Raw genomic sequence first — 23,510 nt, 5'->3', positions numbered from 1 at the left:
TTTGATTATTCTCTTTGCACCACTGATATATACTTGTGTCAAAAGTATATAATATTTCGTAATCACTTGGGACAAGATTGATATCGAGTATAAACTCTAACCACAAAAGCAATATCAGACCTACTAGCAATGAGGTATAATAAATTTCCAATGATGCTTACTTCCAATGATGCTTCTATATAAGTTTTCAACAAAACTATTTCCATATGCATATTTGGACAACTTAGAGTGAGTATGAGTTGGAGTTCGTTTGAGTTTTACCTTTTCAAGCCCAAATTTCTTCACAATGCTCCTAGCATATTTACTAGAGATAAATATAACTACATCAAGTTGTTTGATCTGAAACTCAAGATAGTAGGTCAATGCACCTACCATACTCATTTCAAACACTTTCTTCATTTATTCTAAAAATAGATCAACCATCTTTAGGGACATCCCACCAAAAATAATATCATTAATGTAAATATGTACAATAACAAAATCCTTGTCAGATTTCTTCACAAATAGAATTTTATCAACTTCTCCTCTACTATAGCTATTCTCAACAAAAAAACTAAGTCAACCTACATACCAAGTTTTGAGAGCCTGCTTAAAACCATAAAGAACCTTTTTTAGCTTGTATACATGATTAAGTTGAGAGGAATCAATAATCTTTTAGGTTGCTTAAAATACACCTTTTAATTTAAGTACCCATTTAAGAAGGCATTTTTCACATCCATCTAAAATAATTTAAATTTTAGTAAGCACGAGATACCAAAAAGAAATCTGATAGCTTTGAGCGAGCCACAGGTGCAAATGTTTCATCAAAGTCTAATTTCAATCTGAGTATACCCTTGAGCAACTAAACAAGCTTTATTCCTGGTCACATTTCCACTTTCATCATATTTGTTCTTAAAAATCTATTTTGTCCCTATAACATTCACATTTTCTAGACGGGGAACGAGAGTTTAGACATCATTCCTTGCACATTGATTGAACTTCTCCTGCATTGCATTCACCCAACACTCATCAACAAGAGCTTCCTTGACATTCTTTGGCTCAGTAGGAGAAGTAAAGCATATGTTACTTATCATCTCAAGATAGTTGGCTTTATCTTTTCTTCTGGTGGAGATCCCTTCTTCTAAACTTCCGATAAAGTTAGAGGCATGATGATTTTTATAAACCATGCTCGAGGGTTTCTTCTTACTAACTTCATCTTCTTCAATTACATCCTCACTATTCTTATTCTGGCTTTCAGTGCACTTGTCAAATACCTTTCTTGGACATTTCAGCTAACAATAGGCAACATGTTGTTTTCTTCTTCCTTAGAGACAGTATCAGAACCATTCACAACATCATCGATTACAACATTTGTAGATTCCATAACACACCGTGTACGTTTTCTATACACACGGTAAACTCTATTGTTTGTGGAATAGCTAAAAAAAAGGCCTTCACTAGATTTGGAATCTCATCTCTCTTAAGTCTATGTCCACTAAGATATAACACTTGTTGTCAAATATATAAAAATATTTGATATTAGGTTTCCTCCCCCTTCATATTTCATAATTGGTGCTGGAGGAACCTAGACGGGGAGTAAAATGGTTATGGATGTGGCATGCAGTATTCAAAGCTTCAGCCCAAAAGTGGAAAGGCAAGTTTTTGGCATGGAGCATGGCTTGGGCCATCTCTTGGAGAGTCCGATTCTTTCATTCAACAATCCCATTTTGCTGAAGAGTAATAGGGGCAGAGTACTCATAATGAATACGAACGAGGAGCAAAATTCATGAAATTGAGAATGATCAAATTCACAATCGTGATCGCTTCTAATATGAATGACACTCAGGTTCTTTTATTTTTGCACTTGAAGACATAAAGCTTGAAAAGCAGTGAACATTTATGATTTATCATGAAGAAAATGTACCCAAGTGAATCTGGAGTAGTCAGTAACACATACAAGGACATACTTTTTTCTTTTGTTTGCATGAGACCTATAAGGTCCAGATGAAATAATTCTAAAATGCGACTAGAAACAGTATGAGGTACCTATTTATGAGACACAAATCTGTTTACCAGCTTGATAGTCACCACAAATTGTTCCATTTGTAACTTGCAAAGGGGAAGGCCAACAATGGCATTTCTTACACAACTTTCTGAATAGACTTCATACTCATGTGACCAAAGCATTTATGCCACAAACTTATCTCTTCTTGATGAGAAAGGTGACAAACCTAAGAAGAATCATTAGAAGACCATAAGTAACAGTTATTGAAGGAACGTATATCTGTCATGGCAAGTGTTTTGGCATCATCTGTAACAATGCATCTATCTTTAATAAAATTGACATTCAACCCTTGATCACACAAGTGACTGATACAGATAAGATTAGCAGTAAGTCCTTCAACAAATATTACATCACTGAGATAAGGAAGACAAGGAAAGCTCAATTTACAATTTTCAACAATTTTTCCAATAGCTCCATCCCCAAAGGTAACATGCTCGAGAATCACAAGCTTTAGGTCAGAAATAAAGCTCTTTTCTCCTATCTTGTGTCTAGATTTTCCACTGTCAAAGAACATGTCTTCCTTTGCTGAAGACCTGAAGGAAACTAACACAACATTATATTTATGTTATACATCTTTGATTCTCCTTACCTGTTTCATTCGAGGATTACGAGGAAGCCTATTTCTGGAGGGAGGAGACATGTAAGTCATGTTGGGAGATCTATACGGCGTTCCATACAATTGAAAACAGAAAGGTCTTTTATGACCTCTTTTTCCATAGTAGTGACATATCCACGTCTTTTTAAACTAATAACTGAATCTTCTATTTACACTACTAGACGAAGCTTTTGGCAAGCCATATGATTCAGAATGTTGTGCTCTTACAAACTCAATCTTCTAATTCCTTTTAAGTTTGGATGATTGATTGGCCCTGATTCCCCTTTTTGAGAACCCTAGCCCTGCATTGTCATTGGTTGTTTTTCCTTCTGATAAAATTATGTCAAGAGTTTCAGTGCCTGAGTTTAGCATTCTAATTGACTTACTCATGGAATCTTTTTCAACTTTAAGAAGATTCTGTTCATGTTTTATATCTGCAATTGTAGACATAAGTCTACAATTTTCTACCATTAAAGATTCAATCCTCTCTTTTTTAATATAAAAAACCTTCAAGTCATCTTGTCACTTGTTGAATAGTGTCTGATAAGAGGGGTCAAAAATCGCAGGGTTATTCTTACTGTTATCACTTCCCATGAACATATCAAGTTTAAGATTCTCATAGGACAAAGTGTCGAATGGGATGTTATTAACAAGCGCCTTGATATCAGCTTTAGAGTCGCTACTGCCATCAGATTCATTTTCAGACCAGGTTAGAATGTAACTTTTATTCTGCTTTTTCAGAAAATTTGGACATTCAACTTGAAAATGACCATAGCCTTCACATTCTTTGCACTTAAAGGTCTTCTCCCTATTTTGATAGCCGGTGGAACCAACTTTGTCAGCTTCCTTTTGAAAATTTTAAGGTTTAAATTTTTTTGAGTGGGATTTCCTCCAGATATAGAACTTCGAGCACTTTGATTTCCTATTTTCTTCTCAAATCGTATGAAAACACGATTGAATTGTTTGGACAGATAAGATATAGAGTCAGTAAGAGACTCATTAGACTCCCTATTAGGATCATCATGCTCTTCTTCAAATGAAGATTGCAAAGCAATCCATTTATTTCGATTTTCTGTTTTCCATCCAAAGACATCTCAAAAGTTAATAGAGAGCAAAATAATTCATCAACTTTCATAATGGAGATGTCATGAGCTTCCTCAATGGCTGTAACTTTCATATCAAATTTCTTAGGTTAAGGTCTAAGTACTTTCCTGACCAACTTTTGTTCAGAAATTTTCTCTTCCAACACAAATGACTCATAGACTATGTTAAACAATTAGACATTAAATTCTATGACGATTCAACGTCCTGTATTTCAAGATTTTCAAATTTTGATGTCAGCAGTTGTACTCTAGACAACTTGACTTTTGATGTTCCCTCACGAGCAACTGACAGGATATCCCAAGTTTTTTAGCTGAGGTGCACGTATTAATTAAATGGAATATCGTACGATCAACACCATTAAATACAACATTTAACGCACGTGAGTTCTCTAAAGAAACTTCATCTTCAGCTTTAGACCATTGAATCTCTGGTTTCAAGATTTCTTTGTCATTAGCACTCTTCATAGTTGGATGAGACCATCTTATGACTACTGCCTTTCAGGTTTTACTGTCGATTGATTTCAAGAAGGTTGTCATCTTGGCTTTCCAGTAGAAGTAGTTTGTTCTATCAAGAACAAGAGGACGCATAGTGGAACTACCTTCTTTAATGCCATCCATAATCGAAGCACCTAAGATAAAGGTGACCTGCTCTGATACCAAGTGAAAGTTTGGAAAGTAGTCACTTGCACTCAGTACACTTGTCTCACACAAAATCCTGACAATTTTGGAAACAATAGTGAAACAACAGAGGATGAATCAAAATAAACATACCGAGATTGGTAACCCAGTTCGATGATAAACCACCTACGTCTATGGGTAGTGTGCCCTGGGTTGTATTCCACTAATATATAAAAGTCAAACAATTACAACGTTGTACTTATTTGTAAATAACAACAGTTACAGTGATACCCATACAACCTGACTTAGCTGATCACCTAGACTCCCTTAGATGTGAGACTCTCTCTCTCTCAAACTTAGGCTCCCCCTAAGTATGTGAATATTAGTGTTGAAACCCTTTGGCTCCCCTTAAGTGTGTGAGACTCCCTCTCATTTGATGATATCTTTCCTCCAACTTGTGAACTCCCTTTACATGAGAATTTAGGCTCTCCTAAGTCTTGAGAACTCCCTTCTCAATGAATAACACCTTAGGCTCCCTCTAAGGCTTAAGAAATCCTACTCGATGAACAAAGTCTTAGGCCCCCAAGACCAATCAACCTTTGTGAATTGTAGTAAGAACAAGTGAAGAACACGCAACCACAAATAGCTCAAATAACTCAATGAACTTCTATTTGAAAACAACGTAGTGCTGTAAGAATTTTGTAAAGCTCACACGATGATCTCACAAACAATTGATGCAGCAACCCTAGCTTGAGTACTTCTTGAACTTAAATAGCACAGCGGAATGATGGAAAATATCCTCACAAAAATTCATCAGTTCACCAAAAAAGGAAAACATTCCAAATAAAATATTTTGCAGAATAAGTTAAATAAGGAAAGAAATATTTTGTAGATTTAGCAACTAGAAGAAAATCCTCTAAGACAAGATCAACCAAAGACAAAAACCGAGACCACTCCTAAAAATCCAAGGAGCCAACGTCAGCCATCTAGAACAAATACATTTAGCCAATATCATATTTCTAACAAAAAATATTATAAGTGGATGTTTGAGGCATGAAATTTAGTAATGAAGTTTGGAGTTTATATGTTGGAGTTATGAGTAAGGGAAGATATGTTCGGGAACTCACATTGAAAAAATTAAGGTATTTCATTTATTTATAAAATAGATAGTTAGATTACTCTTATTCTCAATTGGTTTTGAGATGAATTTTCATATACTACGATTCACTAAAAAAAATTAAGAGAATGATTTATGGGGCTTGTGATGGCTTTGGCTTACAAGTTTTCAACTACACCGTTTCAAATAAATAAATAAATAAATAAAAGAAAGTTTTGAACTACACCTTTTTATGATCTACTTAAGTGTTCTTTTGAAAATGATAATCTGCTTAAGTTGGGAATGTATGAAGTGAACACTCTTTTATAAATTGAGAGGCCATCATTTTCAGTGGAGTTGTCAAACTTTTGCAACGACATTTTGACTATTGAAAATAAGCGGTCAATAAAATATAAAACATGCCATCTTCAAAATATCTTAGGATGTCTTTTTCTAATAAGGGTCTCTTTCGAGATGAGAGGTTTAATACGATTGTAAAACAAGACATCATGAATGATTAGATCGGTTTAGAAAACTAAAAATTTGTTTTGAAAGTCAATTGAGTGTACTAAAAATAATGACACTCACATTACTTTTTAAAACATATCTACTAGTTTAATTAAAAAGGTCTATGAGGTTTGTAATTTGTGTCAAACTAGTGTATATGTTTTCAAAATTGTGTTAATTTTGTTAAAATAGCTAAAAGTAAAAAGGTTTTGAATTGACGTGAAAAATTTGTTAATGAACTATTATAACAATAACGAACAAAATAATAATAATAATGATAATTAATAATAATAATAATAACAATATAAAAAAATTAAAAAGGAAATAGCAATGATTTGGTTACACATATCTCCCCACTTTATCTATCACATGCGAGCTACATCCAAATATTTTTCGAAAAGAAATTGTTCATCTAATATTACAATCTATCGTAAAATAGAGAAGACAAAAATGTCTCTTCTAATTTTTCAATGCTTCCTTTTTAAGAAGTCTTCAAAAAGGTTTGCATAATTAAGCTTTGTCTAGAGAAGTGTTTATAGTTTTACGATTTTCTTGGTTTGTTTATGTAAAGTGGGAAAAAAAAAAAAAAAACTTGTAAGATTTCTTTGTTCTTTTTGGTCTACTTTTTAAAGTATTCAAAATTCATGACAAATTTTGAAAATTTAAAAAGAAAAAAACTTTAAGCATTTATGTTTGAAAGTTGACTTTGCCTAAAAATTTAAATGGTATTTTAAGAAAGATGAAACAATTAATAAGAAATTGTGAGTACAATTGTTAAGAACAAAACAACCAAATAGTTATTAGATGAAATCATATATTTTCAAATTTTTGACTTAGATATTGGAAATGTTATTAATGTAGAGTAAATTGCAAAAATCGTCCATAAAGTAAGGTGGTAATTACAATTATAACCTCAAACTTTCAATAGTAAAAGTTTAGTACTCAAACTTATAGAAGTATTAAAATTGAATCTACAAACTTACATTATTGTAAAAATTGTATAAGTTTCAAGGTTTTTTATTTTTTATTTTATTATTTATTTATTTATTTATTTTTGCCAACAAGAGTGTAGCTCAATTGACATAGTATTCATACTATCGAGCTCGAAGTTTGAGGTTTGATTCTCCCACCCCACACTTTACTTAACTTACAATACCTTTAGAAAAAAGAAGGTTCAATTTTTATCATGTGGGAGTGCAAATCTACAACTATTGTAAGATTGAGGATTCAATTTTAATATTTATAAAAGTTTGAGGGGTCTAATTTTTACAATTGAAAATTTGGAGGTGGGTTTATTGCAATTTCCCTAAAATGTAGATAATAAACACGCGAGCACCAAGGAGGGCAAGAGTTGTTACCGTATTCGTTGCAATCAGGAAAAAAAAAAGGAAAATCCAATGGGACCCTTGTTCATCGTTTCGGGAAGTTGACCCCTTCTAGAAAAGTTAAGCCAATAGCCTTGGCTAAAAAAGAATGAATCTTAATCAATACAAGGCGTATGTAGCGCCCACCTTATCGAAAGACGAGCGAACCAACTGTCCGACAAGCCGGTCAAGGGTTCATATCTCCCTAAATCACTAATTCAAAGTTTGAAAGTAATTTACCTAATCTTTAACCCTACATCAGTTATTATACGACGGGAGAAGTTTCTCTGGTCATATTTTCATTGGAAGTAATGTTTATAACATAGTCTAAAAAGAAAAAAAAACAAAAACAAAAAGTTGACACACAAGGTATTAATGAACTGATTTTAGAAGCCTATAATACAGCATTTTAAATTATAAAAACCAAGGTCATGTTTGCTAAATTGTACTTGTATTCTCATAATTTCTTAATCACATTTTCACCTTTCGTAAATAAATATTTGAATTCTTAGTCAAAATTTTAAAACAAGAACTAATACTTTTTTAGTTTTCAAAACGTGATTTAGATCTTGAAAACACTTCTAAAATATTACAACATAATAAAGAAATCAATATGTTGAAGTAGTATGTATCTTTAATTTTCAAAAAATCTAAATCAAAATGAAAAAAACATAAAAATACAAAACATAAAATAATTATCAAATGCTGACCTAATTTTAACCATAACAAAAGAGCTACCAGGCTTGAGATAATAACCCAACTATTTCAACAATGGAACAGGCAAAACCGTAAATTTTCATAGGAAAGGGAATAACTTTACCAACTTTGTAGGAGAAATATCAATCTATATTACTAAAGTAACTTTGAAGTTGTATCAATTAAATCATTAATTAATAATTGTATCAATTTAAATTCTAAACTCTCAAAGTGTATCAATTTACACGTTTCGTCAAACTTTGTTAGAAAACCAAACGAGACTTATAATTATTTCAATTAAACGTCTAAATTCTAAATTATCACAAATGAATCAATTTAGACTCGTTATTAAGATTACCTTTAAAAATCATATAAGTATTAGTTCTTATGAATCGGATTAACAAAATGAAGAATTAATGCAAGGACAACTTTCGAAAAATCCTTAAGAGACCAAATTTATTCATTTACGAAGGTTTAAAGATTTAATCGATAAAATTATAAACCTCACATGATATTTATCCATACAAAACGTAACGAATAATAAATTGACACACTTCCAAACATTCATAATTTAAATTTCTACAATTATTAGTTTAACGTTTAAATTAACACAACATCAAAATTTAGGATACAATCGGGAATGTTTTCAAATTTATGTAGATATGAAATTTTCAATTTAAAAAATTACGGATAGAACTTCAAATTTCCTTTCTTTAATACATATAAATATATATAACAATTTTTAGACCACCCATGTATTGAATGGCCTAAAGTTTTGACACAATACAAACTTGTCTAGAAAAATTTTTGGTACCAAATTTTGATGAGAGCAGACTTATTCTCGATCGAGAAAAAAAAACCCAAATTCTTGATTTTTTCTCAATAGTTTTCTTTCTTTCGTCGCATATTTAGATTGATTTTCTAAATGCTCAAGAACCCTTCAAAAATCAATTCAAACATACCCTAAAACAAAGATTGCAACAGAACATAGTATAAAAGTAATAATTTGCAAATAAGAATAATTCAGAATGGGGTACCAAAGTAATTTGCCAATATGATCAAAATTTTCTAAATTCCTATTGGCATGAGAAATAAAATGTACGCTTTTTTTAGTGTTAACATCTAAAATATTATTACTCTATGTTCTTAGTGTTAGCGCACTGGTGATGAAAAGAAGATGACAAGAAAGTAAACTACAAACCCAGCTAGAAGAATCCCTCCATAGATGTAATTTTGAGAAGACTGCACCGGATATTTGTACTCAATGCTGCAGCATCTCATCTTCTCCCTCTCTTCGTTCAATACGAAATCGACGTACCTAAAATCGACAAACACGGTATGAAGGCATCACTTCAATGCCACAGATTTATTTATTTAAGAAAAACTAAGCTGAAGATGGAGTAACTTACTGCTGGGTGAAAATGGAGCTCTGGAAAATTTCTGAACTATTCAAATGTGCATCTTGTAAACGGTGGTCATACAATAGCGACGAGAGATCCACGAGCTGTTCTTCAAGGTTCTGTTTTCAGTTGTAAAGAAACTGTTACAATTTGAAGACGTTTAGTACTGACAGTAGCATCAACATGTTGAATGACTTACATCCAAGTACTTTTCGAGTCGCTCGACCAATTCGTGGGGGAAAGGTTCAGGCAAGTTGGTGGTTTTTTTATAGAACTTCTCCAACCATAACTCGGTAGTTGTCTTGTTCTTCTTGCCTTTCACTGGTTCACCAAGTGGAGTTTTCAGATGTTCTGCTGCAAAGGTTTGGACAGTCTGACACCAAATAAACAATATGATCAAACCAAACCAAGCCAAGATTAAAAGATCAGATGTAAATGAAATTACCTCTGATGTATCTCGGATTCGGTGAAGAGCTGAGTCTACACGTGCATATATGATGTTCCTCTGTCGGGAAAAAAGGAAAAAAATGAAAATATGTTTCTGCATTCTAAACCGATAATACGAAAAGTTGGACAATGAAATATCAAACACTGATGTGCAATCGTACATATAATCATGGTGCCATGGCTGTTAAGGCCTGGAATTTTGGAAATACATAAGTTCAAGCCCTCAATTTAGAAAATTTAGTAATTTAAAAAGAAATTCTTGTTATATTTTGAAGTTCTTTGGGGCGGGTGAAGCCTCTTAAAAAATCAGTGGGATAAGTTTTGATATAATGAGTGGGAATTCTTCATATCCTAATAATAATAATAAAAGATTGGTTTCACCAGAATCCATCCAAGTTATTCTCACCAATGCAACATCTTGAAGCATTTGACTGACTTGAGACGTGTTCGAGAATGGGCCAAATGGATGACAACCAGCTGCCCAGAGCCAATTCACAACTGCCCTCTCATGAACATGAGAAGCCCTCTCATAAGGTGCAGTCAAACCACCAACGGCTGAGGCAAGCCCAGCTAATATATGACGTTGTGCCTGCGATGGATCCGCATGTCTTCTATGTGTTTCAGAAACATAGCTGTACAAAACAACACACTTGAGCTATAATGAAAGTGGGTCAACTCTTATCATAAAGAAAAGAAAAGTCACCAAATTCCATATTTCACATAAGGCATGCTAAAACTACACCACTAGAGAAGTTAGTCGAGGACCGGTAAAGCACTTGGCTAATGTTGATACAGAGTGACATGAACATAAATCACAAAGGTATGCCGAAACAGTCAATTCATGTTACTTATCAGAATAATAAGAAAAACAGTAGAGGCTGAAGAGTTTCGGTGCAGTTAGTTTTTCCCTATTACTACGGCTAAAAACAAGGTGGCTGAAACCTACAGAAAATGGATAGATATGTAAAAAGATGGAAATGAACAGAGTCCAACCTTCACGGTAAACATCGAAAGCAGATAACCAAGACCTCGTTTGACAATAATTTCGTTTTTAGTTTTCTATTTTTGAAATTTATGCTTGTTTCCTCTCAATTTCTCTATTATGGTTTTCATCTATCTTAAAGAAACACTTGAATTCCTAATTAAATTTAAAAAATAAAACAAGTTTTTGAAAACTACTTTTTTCAGTTTTCAAACCTTGGTTTAGTTTTTGAAAATATGAGTTGAATAACGAAACTTATGAGTGGAAGTAGTGTTTATAAGTTTACTTTTCAAAAACAAAAAACAAAAAAAAAACCAAATGGTTAATATACAGGGTCTAAGAAACAAGGAGTTTAGACCTAAGAATTGTGAAGGAACCAAAATGTAAACATTGGGACATTTGTCAGTGCATCTCATCTTTCAGTACACCAGCAGTTCAAACAGGAATTCACAAGAAAATCTACAGAAAGGTTTGTTTAAATTGTTTTATTCTGCAAACTAATGTAGGGATAGGGATGGTGGATGCACTCAATCACGTAAGTTTCCACTCACCTAAGAGGTATCTTCTCATTTTGATGCTCAAGTACGATTACGACATCTTTGCTTGCATAAACCAGGCTTTCATCCTCCATAGTGAGTTTTGAATCAACATCAGCCAATGAAAGGACAAAACTGAATAAAAGGAGCTGATGGCATTAGATCTTAATGACTTTAAAAGTCAAAATAACAATTGTAAATTATTCATGTCATCAAGACTAACAAATAGAAAATTGCACCAATACGATATTTCAAGTCTAACACCAATTTTAAATCCAACAGTATATGTTCTGTCTTCTCTTTTTTGTTTCTATTTATTTCCATTTAAAGCATGAAAACTGACACATTAGGATAAATGTTAAACCCTGGAGGAAACACCAACAAAAAGATTGCCTTTAAATAGGAAAGAAGTTGTACTTAGGGTAATAAATATAAGAAAAAATCAAACATTATACTGATCTCTTAAAAGGTGATTTTATTCCTTACACTTCTCTTCTCCCTCTCAACCCCTCTTTTATAAGTTGAGTTTGAGTTGCTTACACTGGAAGCACCCTAGTTCCATAAGTTCGGTGCAAATCCCCCTGCTTTTTTTCAGTTTTCTTCACCTTCTTGCCAATTTTTGATTGATATGTAGCCCAAAGAGGCTTATGTTTCAGTACTGAATCATCTGAAACAGCAGTTTCATCCATCCAGTGCTGGTAAACGCCAAAATGTAGATCATTAAACTTAAGTTTACTGGTGAAATACTTCGATCCAGTATGCTAAACAGAAGACCTTTATGCTAACCTGGCGAAGGAAAAATCTATCAGATAAAGATGGGTCAGCCACTTCAAGCAAACCTGCAGCAAGCACATCAGCGGACCTTTCCATTTCCTGAAATAAATTAAGCAATTACTCACAGAATGGCATCAATGAGATTGCTAAAAATGTCTAATGGTCGTATGCCGTTACGTGGAATCCACTTAAGTAGTCCATGTAAATCACGTAGTAGTTTGCATTCCCCGACTAATATATATACCAAAACAAAATGGTCAAGTTATTCAGAAAAAGACAGCACTTACTTCTCTAAGGATAGCGCCATCCAAATACACCTTGGTATGAACATGAAAACGACCATCATTCTTCGTTTCCTGTAGGGAATGGCTCCGCATTGCTTTTGAAACAGCTATGGCCAACTTTTCATGACGATGCAGTAAATGTGAACCACCAATTATCACTGCTTCTTGCCCAACATGAATCATCTTCTTAACCTGAAATAATGTGAAACACCTACGTGACGAGGTTTGTGTTTTATATCAAACCATAAACCCAAATGTACAGGATGTTCACATTCCACAACATTTCAACAAATAACTACGTAGGCATTTAACTGAGAGAAATAAAACTTTTAGCATCATCTTTTGTGGAACTTATACCGTATTCAATGCAAGGATCTTACCTCTGCTTCGATTGCTTCAACATCTATACTGTAATTATGGCCTTTCTCCATAATATTGTATCGATTGTGATTTTGCAAGACAATTATCGGAATAAGCAATCTTGTTGTCATATCAACAGTTTCAAACCTAAACATAAGGAATAAACAGTGAGAAGACATTATTCATCTCGTTCAACACAGTAAGTCCTATTCCAAGTGAGCCAGCTCTTCTCTAGGGCCTAACCTTCTGCAGTATGTCGCCAATAAAACTAATATAGAATAGGTAACATAAAATATTAAAATGAAATGAAATGCAAAAACCTGACATCCGGGGCTATCACATGTTCAATGGTGGTTGAAACTAGGGCAGCAAGTTCCCCCAAAAAGTTATCATGGGTTGAATGATCAGTAGCTGCACCGAGTCCTCTTGGAAATAGCACATTCCTCAATCGTGGTAGAGTTCTAGAACTGACGCTTCCCTCTTCAGTTTCAATTTTTCCATATGTGCACGGGCCTGCTGATAGGTCAATCACAACATATCTGAATAATGAAGAAAGTTAGACCTTAGAAAAGAACGAGGATCACATACCAGAACTCTAGTAACACACTTTCCATCAAAGAAACAAACAACAATTACACATTTACACCAGTCGGAAAGGTAAACTGCACCTACTACCACATTGATTAACTTTAATCGTGATAGGATACCAGTGGCAGAGATCACAGTATGGTCAAATGATATAAATTCAACCACGTCAGACATGAAATTGGGTATTACCACTCCATTTAGCTTTACTATTACATCAATTACTGAAAGGATGTGGATAACATCACAACCATGTATAAACAACCATAACTTAATAATTTCCACTTAGCTTCTGACTGTATTGAATGTTAGTTCCTAAGCGCCCAAAAAACATAACTAAAATCGTATTGGACCACTAAAAATTGCAATAGAACCACACAGAAATAGAAGATTCCCCAGATATTAAAACAATACCTGCCAGAGCCCAGCCAAACTTGAGTTGCTCCTCCTCCTTCGTATCGATAACGATAAATGTAATCACCTTCTTGTTTTCTCATATCTTCATCAGTCAGCTGGGCAAGTTTACCATACATTAAACTATCATGATCAATCTCCTTATTTCGGGGGTCCATTCTGACCTGTCAAGGAAGTAGAGTGAAAAGGCAGGAGATGGTGAAACAGAAAATGAAATAAAAGCAACAAAAGATGACAATAGAAAGAAAAAATTTAAGGATAGTAGATCATCACCAAAAAAAATAAATAAATAAAATAATAATAATAATTAGAGAGAGAGAGAGAGAGAGAGAGAGAAGAGCACTCCATCTGACATAGAAAAGAAGAAAAATGAATACTTTCCCAAGGAAAAGTGGGAGAAAATGCATCGGTGATCCTAACAAGAAGCACCAAAATTTTGTATTCGAAATTTGGATGCAGAAGAAGTTACCAAACCTTATCGAAGTTCACAATAAATATGGCAATTGGCATAAGTCTATCCCTGTCAGCAGCAGAGTATGCCTCATTATCTGTGTCAAATATATAGGAATATAACTTCTGAAACACAGGTTCAACTGCTGTTGCTTCAACCTCAAACAAAGGTACCTCCCTTCCAAAATCAGTCTGGAATGTATAGAACTTTTAGAATTAAATATATGCAAAAAGAACGAAATGTACACAAACTACCCAAAAACTAAGAAGAACAGAAGAAAATGCCAGCACAAAGCTTAAGTTCCACCTCTCTTGCGGTTCCAGCAGGAATCATGGTCTCCTTCAATGCCTTCTCAAGAGCTATCAATTCAGCCTGACCTACCTGTACCAGTGCAAAACATAGTAGCCAGAATAAGGAGCTTTTTGTACAAAAATGCAATACTCAATTAAAAAAAATCATTTAAAAGTATGTAAGTGCAAGCAATCTAATTTATGCATTCCTGAGATCAAAATTCTATGTTTCTGATGATCTTGTAGTCTTACTAGTGGGATTATTATGTTACCATCAAAGTAGAACTTACGATGCATGCTTTGATTTGATAGATTAAAAATTAAAATTATAACTTTCAGGAAACATTTGGTTCAAAAACATAAACTCAAGTGCATGAGAGCCAAAAAAATTTCAATATGTAGTCTCAGAAAGAGAAGACTTATAAATCAAATTCTTTTGCGGATATGAGTTACACACTATGCAACAAAATAAAAAATGAACTCACAGAAAATGCATTATATACAATATGATGCTCTATATCAATGGGCTCGCCGGTCTCAAGGCAGGATGGCCTGTGAGACGGGAAGCTGGCTCTCAGAAACTCTTCTAGCCTGTGTGAATCTACTGTGTACCGGTAGGCTCCATCATTATTGAAACCAACAAGGACGATATTCACTTCTAGTGGAACCTGAAAGGGAACCTGTGCAATGCTTTTATTAGACTATGCAATCTAAATGACATTTTCAATCATTAGTCAAAACATGATTTAATTTTTATAATTCTTTTCTGTAAATGGGTAATATGTATCATCATCATTCATAGTTCACAAGTTACAAAGTACCAAGGCAATTAATATAAGTTACAGGTTCAAAGAAGGAAAAAGAAAAATACAATACTACGAAGTACCAAATTATAAATGTCAGCCCATAGTTTAATTAATCCCAGGAACAGCATTCCTCCATGATAGCCAAGATTATAACAACTTGAATTTCAAAGACAGTAAATTGTGCCTTCAATAAAAACATTGAGGAAAAAAAGAGCACATAACAAACGCAAATCTAAAACTGTCCATTATTTCTAATTGTTCTAACGTCGTTTAAATCCCAAACAAGAGGTTTAGCAAGCGGGATAACAATAGACTAATTGAAGCAACTGCATTTTACTCAAGTAAACGATCACAGAATCGGAAGAAAATACAGAATAAGAACTACCTCAGCTCGCGAATGAAGCATCCGACGAACATCGTTTCGGACAGTATCTCGGACGGTATGGAAGGCTCCGTGATGCCAATGAGGATGTCCTGGATCTCTCCTGAAAGCTTGAGGTGCCGACTCCAATGGAACTACACGCAAAACGAATACCAAAACACAACCGTATAATAAAAATAAGATTGAGTTCAATCCTGCAGCCATGGAACTGAGAACCGGCCGCAATTCCTTAAGCCTCCCTCTTCTTCTTCTTCGTCTGCTCGGTTTGCGATTGAGAATTGGAGGAATTCTACATGTATGAGAAAGAAATCAAGAGATTGGCGATCAATTGTTGAAATTGAAGGAAAGATAATCGATCAGCAGCAGATACAGCGGAAGAATTGGAAGTCTGCTAGTGTTCAAGTCGCAAGAAATTTTCGTGCTCCGAACTGAACTGTGCGACGGGAAAATGAAATTCGTCAATATTTTCTTACATTTTCTTTCTGATTTTCTTATTCCCCAAACAGGTCTGCGGTTTTTAATCAGACCGGTCCAACGCTGAACCAGATCGAACCGAATAGATATTAAGCCAAATTAATTAATGTGATAAGTATTATAAATATTATAGAAAATAGATATCTATTAGATGTTCATACTTAGTGTCAATTGATCATATGTCATTTCTCTATTTTTTTTTAAAGTATTGTCCGTATGTCTTGTAAATACTCATTATTAGTGTCTATGTAATCCACCTCTTATTTGTCAATTTGCGACATACGTTTGGAGAAAGTGGAGAAATTTATAATTTGTTATTTTATTTACTTTTACTATTTATTAATTATATATATTTATCTATGTTTATTTATTTTATTATTATTTATTCCATATATTTATATTATGTTTATTTATTTTAATATTATATTTTATTGGCATCTGTGTTCTTGTTGCTCCTTCAAGTTCACAACATGTTATCAACACGAGCTCATGTTGGTTGTTTCCTCTTCATTCTAATTAATAAATTTAATGTTATTTTGGATGTTTAATATCTATTAAATTTCTAACATAAATATCATATTTTATGATAGTGTTGTCATGACAAATCTCACAAAATTAGAATTTTTCATCATTGATATCAACGGTAATAATTATTTGTCATGGGTGTTTGATGCCGAAATTCACTTGGATGCTATGAATCTTAGAGAGACTATTAAAGAAAGAAATACAACATCCAATTAGAACAAAGCAAGAGGTATGATTTTCCTTCGTCGTCATCTCCACAATTGATTGAAAATGGAGTATCTTACAATAAAAGATCATCGTATCTTGTGGAAAAAATTTGAAAGATAGGTTTGATTATAAAAAAAACAGTTACTTCCTAAAGCTGGTTATGAGTGGATGCACTTGAGGCTACAAGATTTCAAATCAGTAAGTGATTACAACTTCGCATTATTTAAAATCAGTTCAAAATTATTATTAAGCGAAGAGAAAATTACTGATACTGATATGTTAGAAAAGACATTTTCTCTATTTCATGTCTCGAATATGCTTATGCAACAGCAATATCAAGAAAAAGATTTTAAGTAGTATTCTGAATTAATTTCATAACTTCTGACCAAACAAAATAATGAGTTATTGATGAAAAATCATGAATCTCGACCAATCGGAACGATACCATTCCCTGAAGTGAATGCTGTGAATTTTAATAATGATCATGGTCGAGGTCGAGATCATGACCGTGGTAGAGGAAGAAATAATTATTATTTTCGTGGTGATCGTTCTAATCATTCAAATTTCAAAAGAACCACACAAAATGATAATGACAAAGGAAAAGTCCTACAAGATAAAAGTTCAAAAAGTATTGAAAATAAATGATTTCGATGCACGATAACTGGGCATTGGTTACATACTTGTCACACGTTAAAACAAAAAATGTGTAAGTAAATTTTGCATCCCCAGAAAGTGACATATTTGACCCATCCTATATGACAAATTTGGATGTGGCAGACTTCTTTTGAATCTCCTGAAGAGAAAATCGGCAGAATTGACGGAACATCAAGCGTTTCATTTGACTTTGAAAATATCCAGATTTGATGTTTTTTTTTCATCTTCATGTTTTTTTTTCCTTTTCTTAGTAGATGTTAACCTTTGTATATTCCAAATGTTGTTTTTCTTCTTTTAGTTATTTTCTTTTAATGAAAAAACCTAGATCATTTTCATATGTTGTAGGTGCCTAAAAAATGAGTAAAGAAGATCTAGGTCTGACAGACAATCCAACTACACATATAAATACTTACAAGTAGAAAATATCTTTCCAAAATAAACAATGTTGGAAGCAAAAGTCAATACGTTATCAGCACGAGCTCCTGTCATTTTTCCCGCTAAAGGTATGTCCTAAAGGTGTGTCAGTTTTTCCCTGTTCGTCATAATTAATAAATTTAATGTTATTTTGTATATTCAATATCTATTAAATTTCTAACGTAAGTACAATATTTTATGATAGTGCTTCCATGAAAAATCTAACAAAATTAGAATTTTTCGCCCTTGATATTAACAACCTTAATTATTTGTCATGGGTACTTGATGCCGAAATTCACCTGGAAGCTATGAATCTTGAGGAAACTATTAAAGAAGGAAATATGACATCCAATCAGGACAAAGCAAAAGCTATGATTTTCCTTCGTCATCATATCCACGAGGCATTGAAAATGGAGTATCTTATAATAAAAGATCCCCGTATCTTATGAAAAAATTGAATGAGAGGTATGATCATAAAAAAATAGTTATTCTTTCTAAAGCTCATTATGAATAGATGCACTTGAGGTTACAAGATTTCAAATCAGTAAGTGATTACAACTTCGCATTATTTAAAATCAGTTCAAAATTGTTGTTATGCGGAGAGAAAATTACTAATGTTGATATGTTAGAGAAGACATTTTCTACATTTCATGTCTCTAGTATTCTTCTACAATAGCAATATCGAGAGAAGTGTTTTAAATAGTATTCTGAATTAATTTCATGTCTTTTCTGAAAGATCTCATATCGAGAGTTCCATGAGCGTGTTCAGATCACTCCGATTTCACAATGACCAAAACACAAAAGATATACATTCAACACTAACAGTTATGCATATAAACCTAATTATTGGCATACTCTGAACACAATAAATAACAGGGAAAGGGTTCATACCAGTTGAAAACTCTCTCCGAACTTCTGAACCCAATGCAGCAGAAACCCTCCAACAGATCTACCAACACCCGACGGGTATGTCGACTGCAACAGCACGATCAGTACAAACACAAACACTACAGCGGGGATGACACCACCACTAGTGAAACCTAGGTATCCTTGGAGTGAAAACCCAAAAAGTGGCCTTTGGTGAGTTTGGTAGAGGACGGAGGACAACGGGCCGTGTAGACGATAAGTAAGTGGGAGATAAAACTGTGCTATCATATAGCGGAAGTGCTTATCGTATAGAAGAGCTACACGATCGTGTATGAAAAGCTGAACGATCGTTTAGGAAAAACGTATAAGATCATTTTGAGAAATCGTGAGGTAGACGATCGTTTAAACGGAAGAGCTACTATCGTATAGGCTCTCGCGATCGTTTCACGAATTCTTTTGGGCAGACAAAAAATATGAATGCACGATTTGAAAAATGAAAACGGTTTTCATTTTTAACCCACCGGTTATCATGACCACCGCTGCCCCACTACCCACGTCCGAACATGGAAGAATTGGTTAATTATCATATAATTAATCAATTAGTTAATTAATAAATATAATCATATTATATTTATATCCTATAGTTTGATATCACATATCTACTATATTATTTTCTCCTTTACTTGATATAAATCATATTTATATCTAATTTCCTCCATAATTAATGTATCTCATACATTTAGTAAATTATATCATATATAATTAACTAGTCCCATTATATCATATATAATTGAACTTCCTCTTGTCAATTTGAACATTTCAAATTAACCCAAACACTGGTTCTCGACTTTATCCAAGCTACCCAGGGGACCTAATGGACCTGTGGCTTGAAGCTCTAACGGTACGTGAATAGCTGACCAAACTCTTTAGCTACGAGATCCACCATCCGTTAACTGTCAATGATTCCACTAAAGACCAATAGCTGAACTCTTCTTACCACAGATATATTTCTGTGTCTATTGGATATAACCAATCATGAGTATAATGACCCTTCACAGAAGCTCATAAGTACAGTTGGGCCAATTTACCATTTTGCTCCTATAGTTACATCTCACTCCTTAAGTATCACTGATTCCTCTAATGAACAATACAACATAGTCCAACTATGTGTGAACACTTCTCGGACCAGGAGAGGGTGTGGCGCCACATCGTTCAAGACCCGGAATCAACCCTTAAGCTGTCTCTTATACACATCTAGATGTGTATAAGAGACAGGATTGAGGTCATGTTACCTATGGTCATCCTAGTGAAGTGAAGTCTCTGTCATGAACGATGTTATATAACGAGATATTAACACTTCATGGTCAGGTCTTATATAAACTCTCTGTATAGGACGCCCCCGCTCGCATGTCCCCAACACGAATGATCAGGATCAGACCTCTGTGACAAGTCACAACACTTGTGACCATTCCACAAACTGGGTCGCATCCGTAGCGTTACCAGGATAAGGTTTCCCTCCTTTATCCATTTATTACAGACCATTTTGGTTATCACTCAAGACATGATCCACTTGTATGTCACCACATATATTCTTGAGTCACATACAGATAACCAGGGATTTTATGTTTATTGGTTTGTGGTAAAGCAAATAAAACAATTAACCGAGCAAAAATAAGATGTGAAGTAAATATCATATATTAACAACACAAGTGTTCGTACATACTGTTTACAAACTATATGACACGAGACTTTAGGGCATTAACCCCAACATTCTCGTGGTCAAACAAAATAACGAGTTATTGATGAAAAATCATGAATCTCGACCAACCAGAACAACACTATTCCCTGAAGTGAATGCTGTGAATTTTAAAAATAATCGTGGTCGAGGTCATGACCATGGAAGAGGAATAAATAATTATTATTTTCATGGTGGTCGTTCTAATCATTTAAATTTCAAAAGAACCACACAAAATGATGCTTACAAAGGAAAAGTTCCACAAGATAAAAGTTTAAAGAGTATTGAAAATAAATGCTTCTGATGTCGAATGATTAGGCATTGGTCACATACCTGTTGTACGTCAAAATACTTAGTTGACCTCTATTAAGCTTCCCTGAAGGAAAAAATAGAAAAATATGGAAGTAAATTTTGCATACCAGGATAATAACATATTTGACCCATCCCATATGACAAATTTAGATGTGACGGACTTCTTTGAATCTTCTGAAGAGAAGATTAACACAGTTAGTGACACATCAAGTGTTTCTCTTGACTTTGAGAATATCTAGATTTAATGTTGTTGTTTTCTTTTATTTATCTTCATGTTTTTTTTAGTAACTTTTGTATATTTTAAGTGTTTTTTTTCTTATTGTAATTATTTTCTTTTAATGAAGAAACATGAATCATTTTCATATATTGGGTGACTAAAAAATGAGCAAAGAATATCTATGTCTGGCACACAGTACAGCTACACATACAATACTTACAAAAAAAAATATTTTCTAAACTAACAATGCTGAAAGCAAGAGTAAATACAATATGAGGTTTTGCAAACTTGATTGAAGGTTTTGGAAAAGCAAATATTATTTTGCCTAGAGGAACAAAATTTACAATTGACAATGTATTGTTCTCTAATCAATCAAAGAGAAATCTTCTAAGTTTTAAAGATTACGTTACAATGTTTATCATATTGAAACTGATAGTAAGAATAATATGGAATATCTATATATCATATCCACTGTCTCAAATGAAAAACATATATTGGAAGAATTGCCTGTTTTATCTTCTGGATTGTATTATACTCATATACAAGTAATTGAAACATATGCAACAATGAACCTGAATTTCATAATCCAGAATATTTACAATTTGGCATGACCAATTGGGTCATCTAGGATCTATAATGATAAGGAGAATTATTGAAAATTCAAATGGACACCAATTGAAGAACCAGAAGATTCTTCAATCTAATGAATTATCATGTAATGCTTGCTCTCAAGAAAAAATGATAATTAGACCATCACCAGCTAAAGTGGGGACTGAATTACCTGCATTTTTAGAACGAAATCATTGTGATATATGTGGACCCATCAACCCACCAAGTGGACCATTTAGATATTTTATGGTATTAATAGATGCATCCAGCAGATGGTCACATGTGTGCTTATTATCAAGTTGAAAGTTTGCATTTGCAAGATTACTTGCTCAAATAATTAAGTTAAGAGTACAATTTCCTATTATACAATTAAGACTATTCGTCTTGATAATGTTGGTGAAATTTTCATCCCAAACTTTTGATAATTATTGTATGTCAATTGGGATAAGTATTGAACATTCTGTAGCTCATGTTCATACACAAAATGGTTTAGCAGAATCATTTATAAAACATTTGCAATTAATTGCAAGACCATTACTTATGAGAGCTAAGCTTCCTTCATCTGTATGGGGACATGCTATTTTACATGTAGCATCATTTGTATGTATTAGGCCAGTAGCTTATCATAAGTATTCGCCATTACAATTAGCTTGAAGTTCAGAAAATAATTTATTTGCAAAATATAACAAATCAATTACCAGATGCATTTATAGATGCAAAAAAAGTAACTAAGTCATATATACCAGTTGCAAATGTTCCATAAAAAATTGATATCCCAATACAACAAGTTGTCCCTAATGAGCTTGGAACACGCCAGAAGCGTGGTAGACCAGTGGGTTCTAAAGATAAAAATTCTCGGAAAAGAAAAATAATTAATAGTCAAGAAGACTTGGTTGAGGATGTAAATGCCCATAAAGAAATCCTCGACATGACTAGTGAAGAAGGTGAAATACCTAAAGATAATAATGAGATTTCAATAAACTATGTCATGTGATGGAATCAAACTAATGTAATTATTGACAATATTTTTGCGTATAATATTGCTCTTGATATTATATCTGAAAATGAGTATCCTGAACCAAAATCTGTTGAAGAATGTTGTTATAGAAAAGATTGGCTCCAGTAGAAAGAAGCAACGGAGGCAGAATTAAACTCACTTGCAAAATGTCAGGTTTTTGGACCAGTAGTCCGAACACCAGAAGGTGTTAAACCTGTGAGATACAAATGAGTATTTGTAAGGAAAAAAAAAAGGAAAATAATGAGGTTACAATGTATAAAGCAAGGCTAGTTGCACAAGGTTTTTCACAAAGACCTAGTATTGATTTTGAGGAGACATATTCTCCGGTGGTGGATGCAATTTTATTAAGATATTTAATTGGCTTGATTGTGTATAAAAGTCTGGATATGCATCTTATGGATGTAGTCACAACATATTTATATGAATCTCTTGATAATGATATTTATATGAGAATCCCAGAAGGATTTAAGGTACCTGAAACATATACATCAAATTCCCGGGAATGGTATTCAATAAAGTTACAGTGATCACTATATGGATTAAAACAATCAGGACGGATGTGGTACAATCACCTGAGTGGATGTTTATTGAAAGAAGGATATCAAAATAATCCAATATGTCCGTGTGTTTTTATAAAAAAAATCACAATCATGATTTGCTATTATAATGTATATGTTGATAACTTGAATATAATTGGAACTCCTAAAGAGCTTTCAAATGCAATAGAATATCTTAAGAAAGAAT

The 23,510-nt window shown here is 33.4% G+C and overlaps 1 protein-coding gene across 1 annotated transcript; it reads right to left on the bottom strand.

Annotated features, from left to right (window-relative positions):
- Positions 1-9,016: 9,016 nt before the first annotated feature.
- LOC120092459 lies at positions 9,017-16,211 on the bottom strand. Its single transcript, XM_039050550.1, has 16 exons — positions 15,738-16,211; positions 15,032-15,226; positions 14,563-14,637; positions 14,280-14,447; positions 13,806-13,969; positions 13,127-13,345; positions 12,827-12,953; positions 12,450-12,638; positions 12,175-12,261; positions 11,929-12,083; positions 11,404-11,523; positions 10,277-10,502; positions 9,869-9,928; positions 9,623-9,796; positions 9,433-9,542; positions 9,017-9,341 (listed from the first exon to the last, which is right to left on the bottom strand). Exons 1-16 carry the CDS (start codon positions 15,936-15,938, stop codon positions 9,176-9,178), a joined length of 2,436 nt encoding a protein of 811 aa, XP_038906478.1. The 5' UTR covers positions 15,939-16,211; the 3' UTR covers positions 9,017-9,175.
- Positions 16,212-23,510: the final 7,299 nt, after the last annotated feature.

The sequence above is a fragment of the Benincasa hispida genome, chromosome 1 (assembly GCF_009727055.1).
Source record: "Benincasa hispida cultivar B227 chromosome 1, ASM972705v1, whole genome shotgun sequence".
NCBI classification, from domain to species: Eukaryota; Viridiplantae; Streptophyta; class Magnoliopsida; order Cucurbitales; family Cucurbitaceae; genus Benincasa; species Benincasa hispida.
The sequence above is the reverse complement of the archived record's forward strand: the minus strand, read 5'-3'. Positions and strand labels throughout refer to the sequence as shown.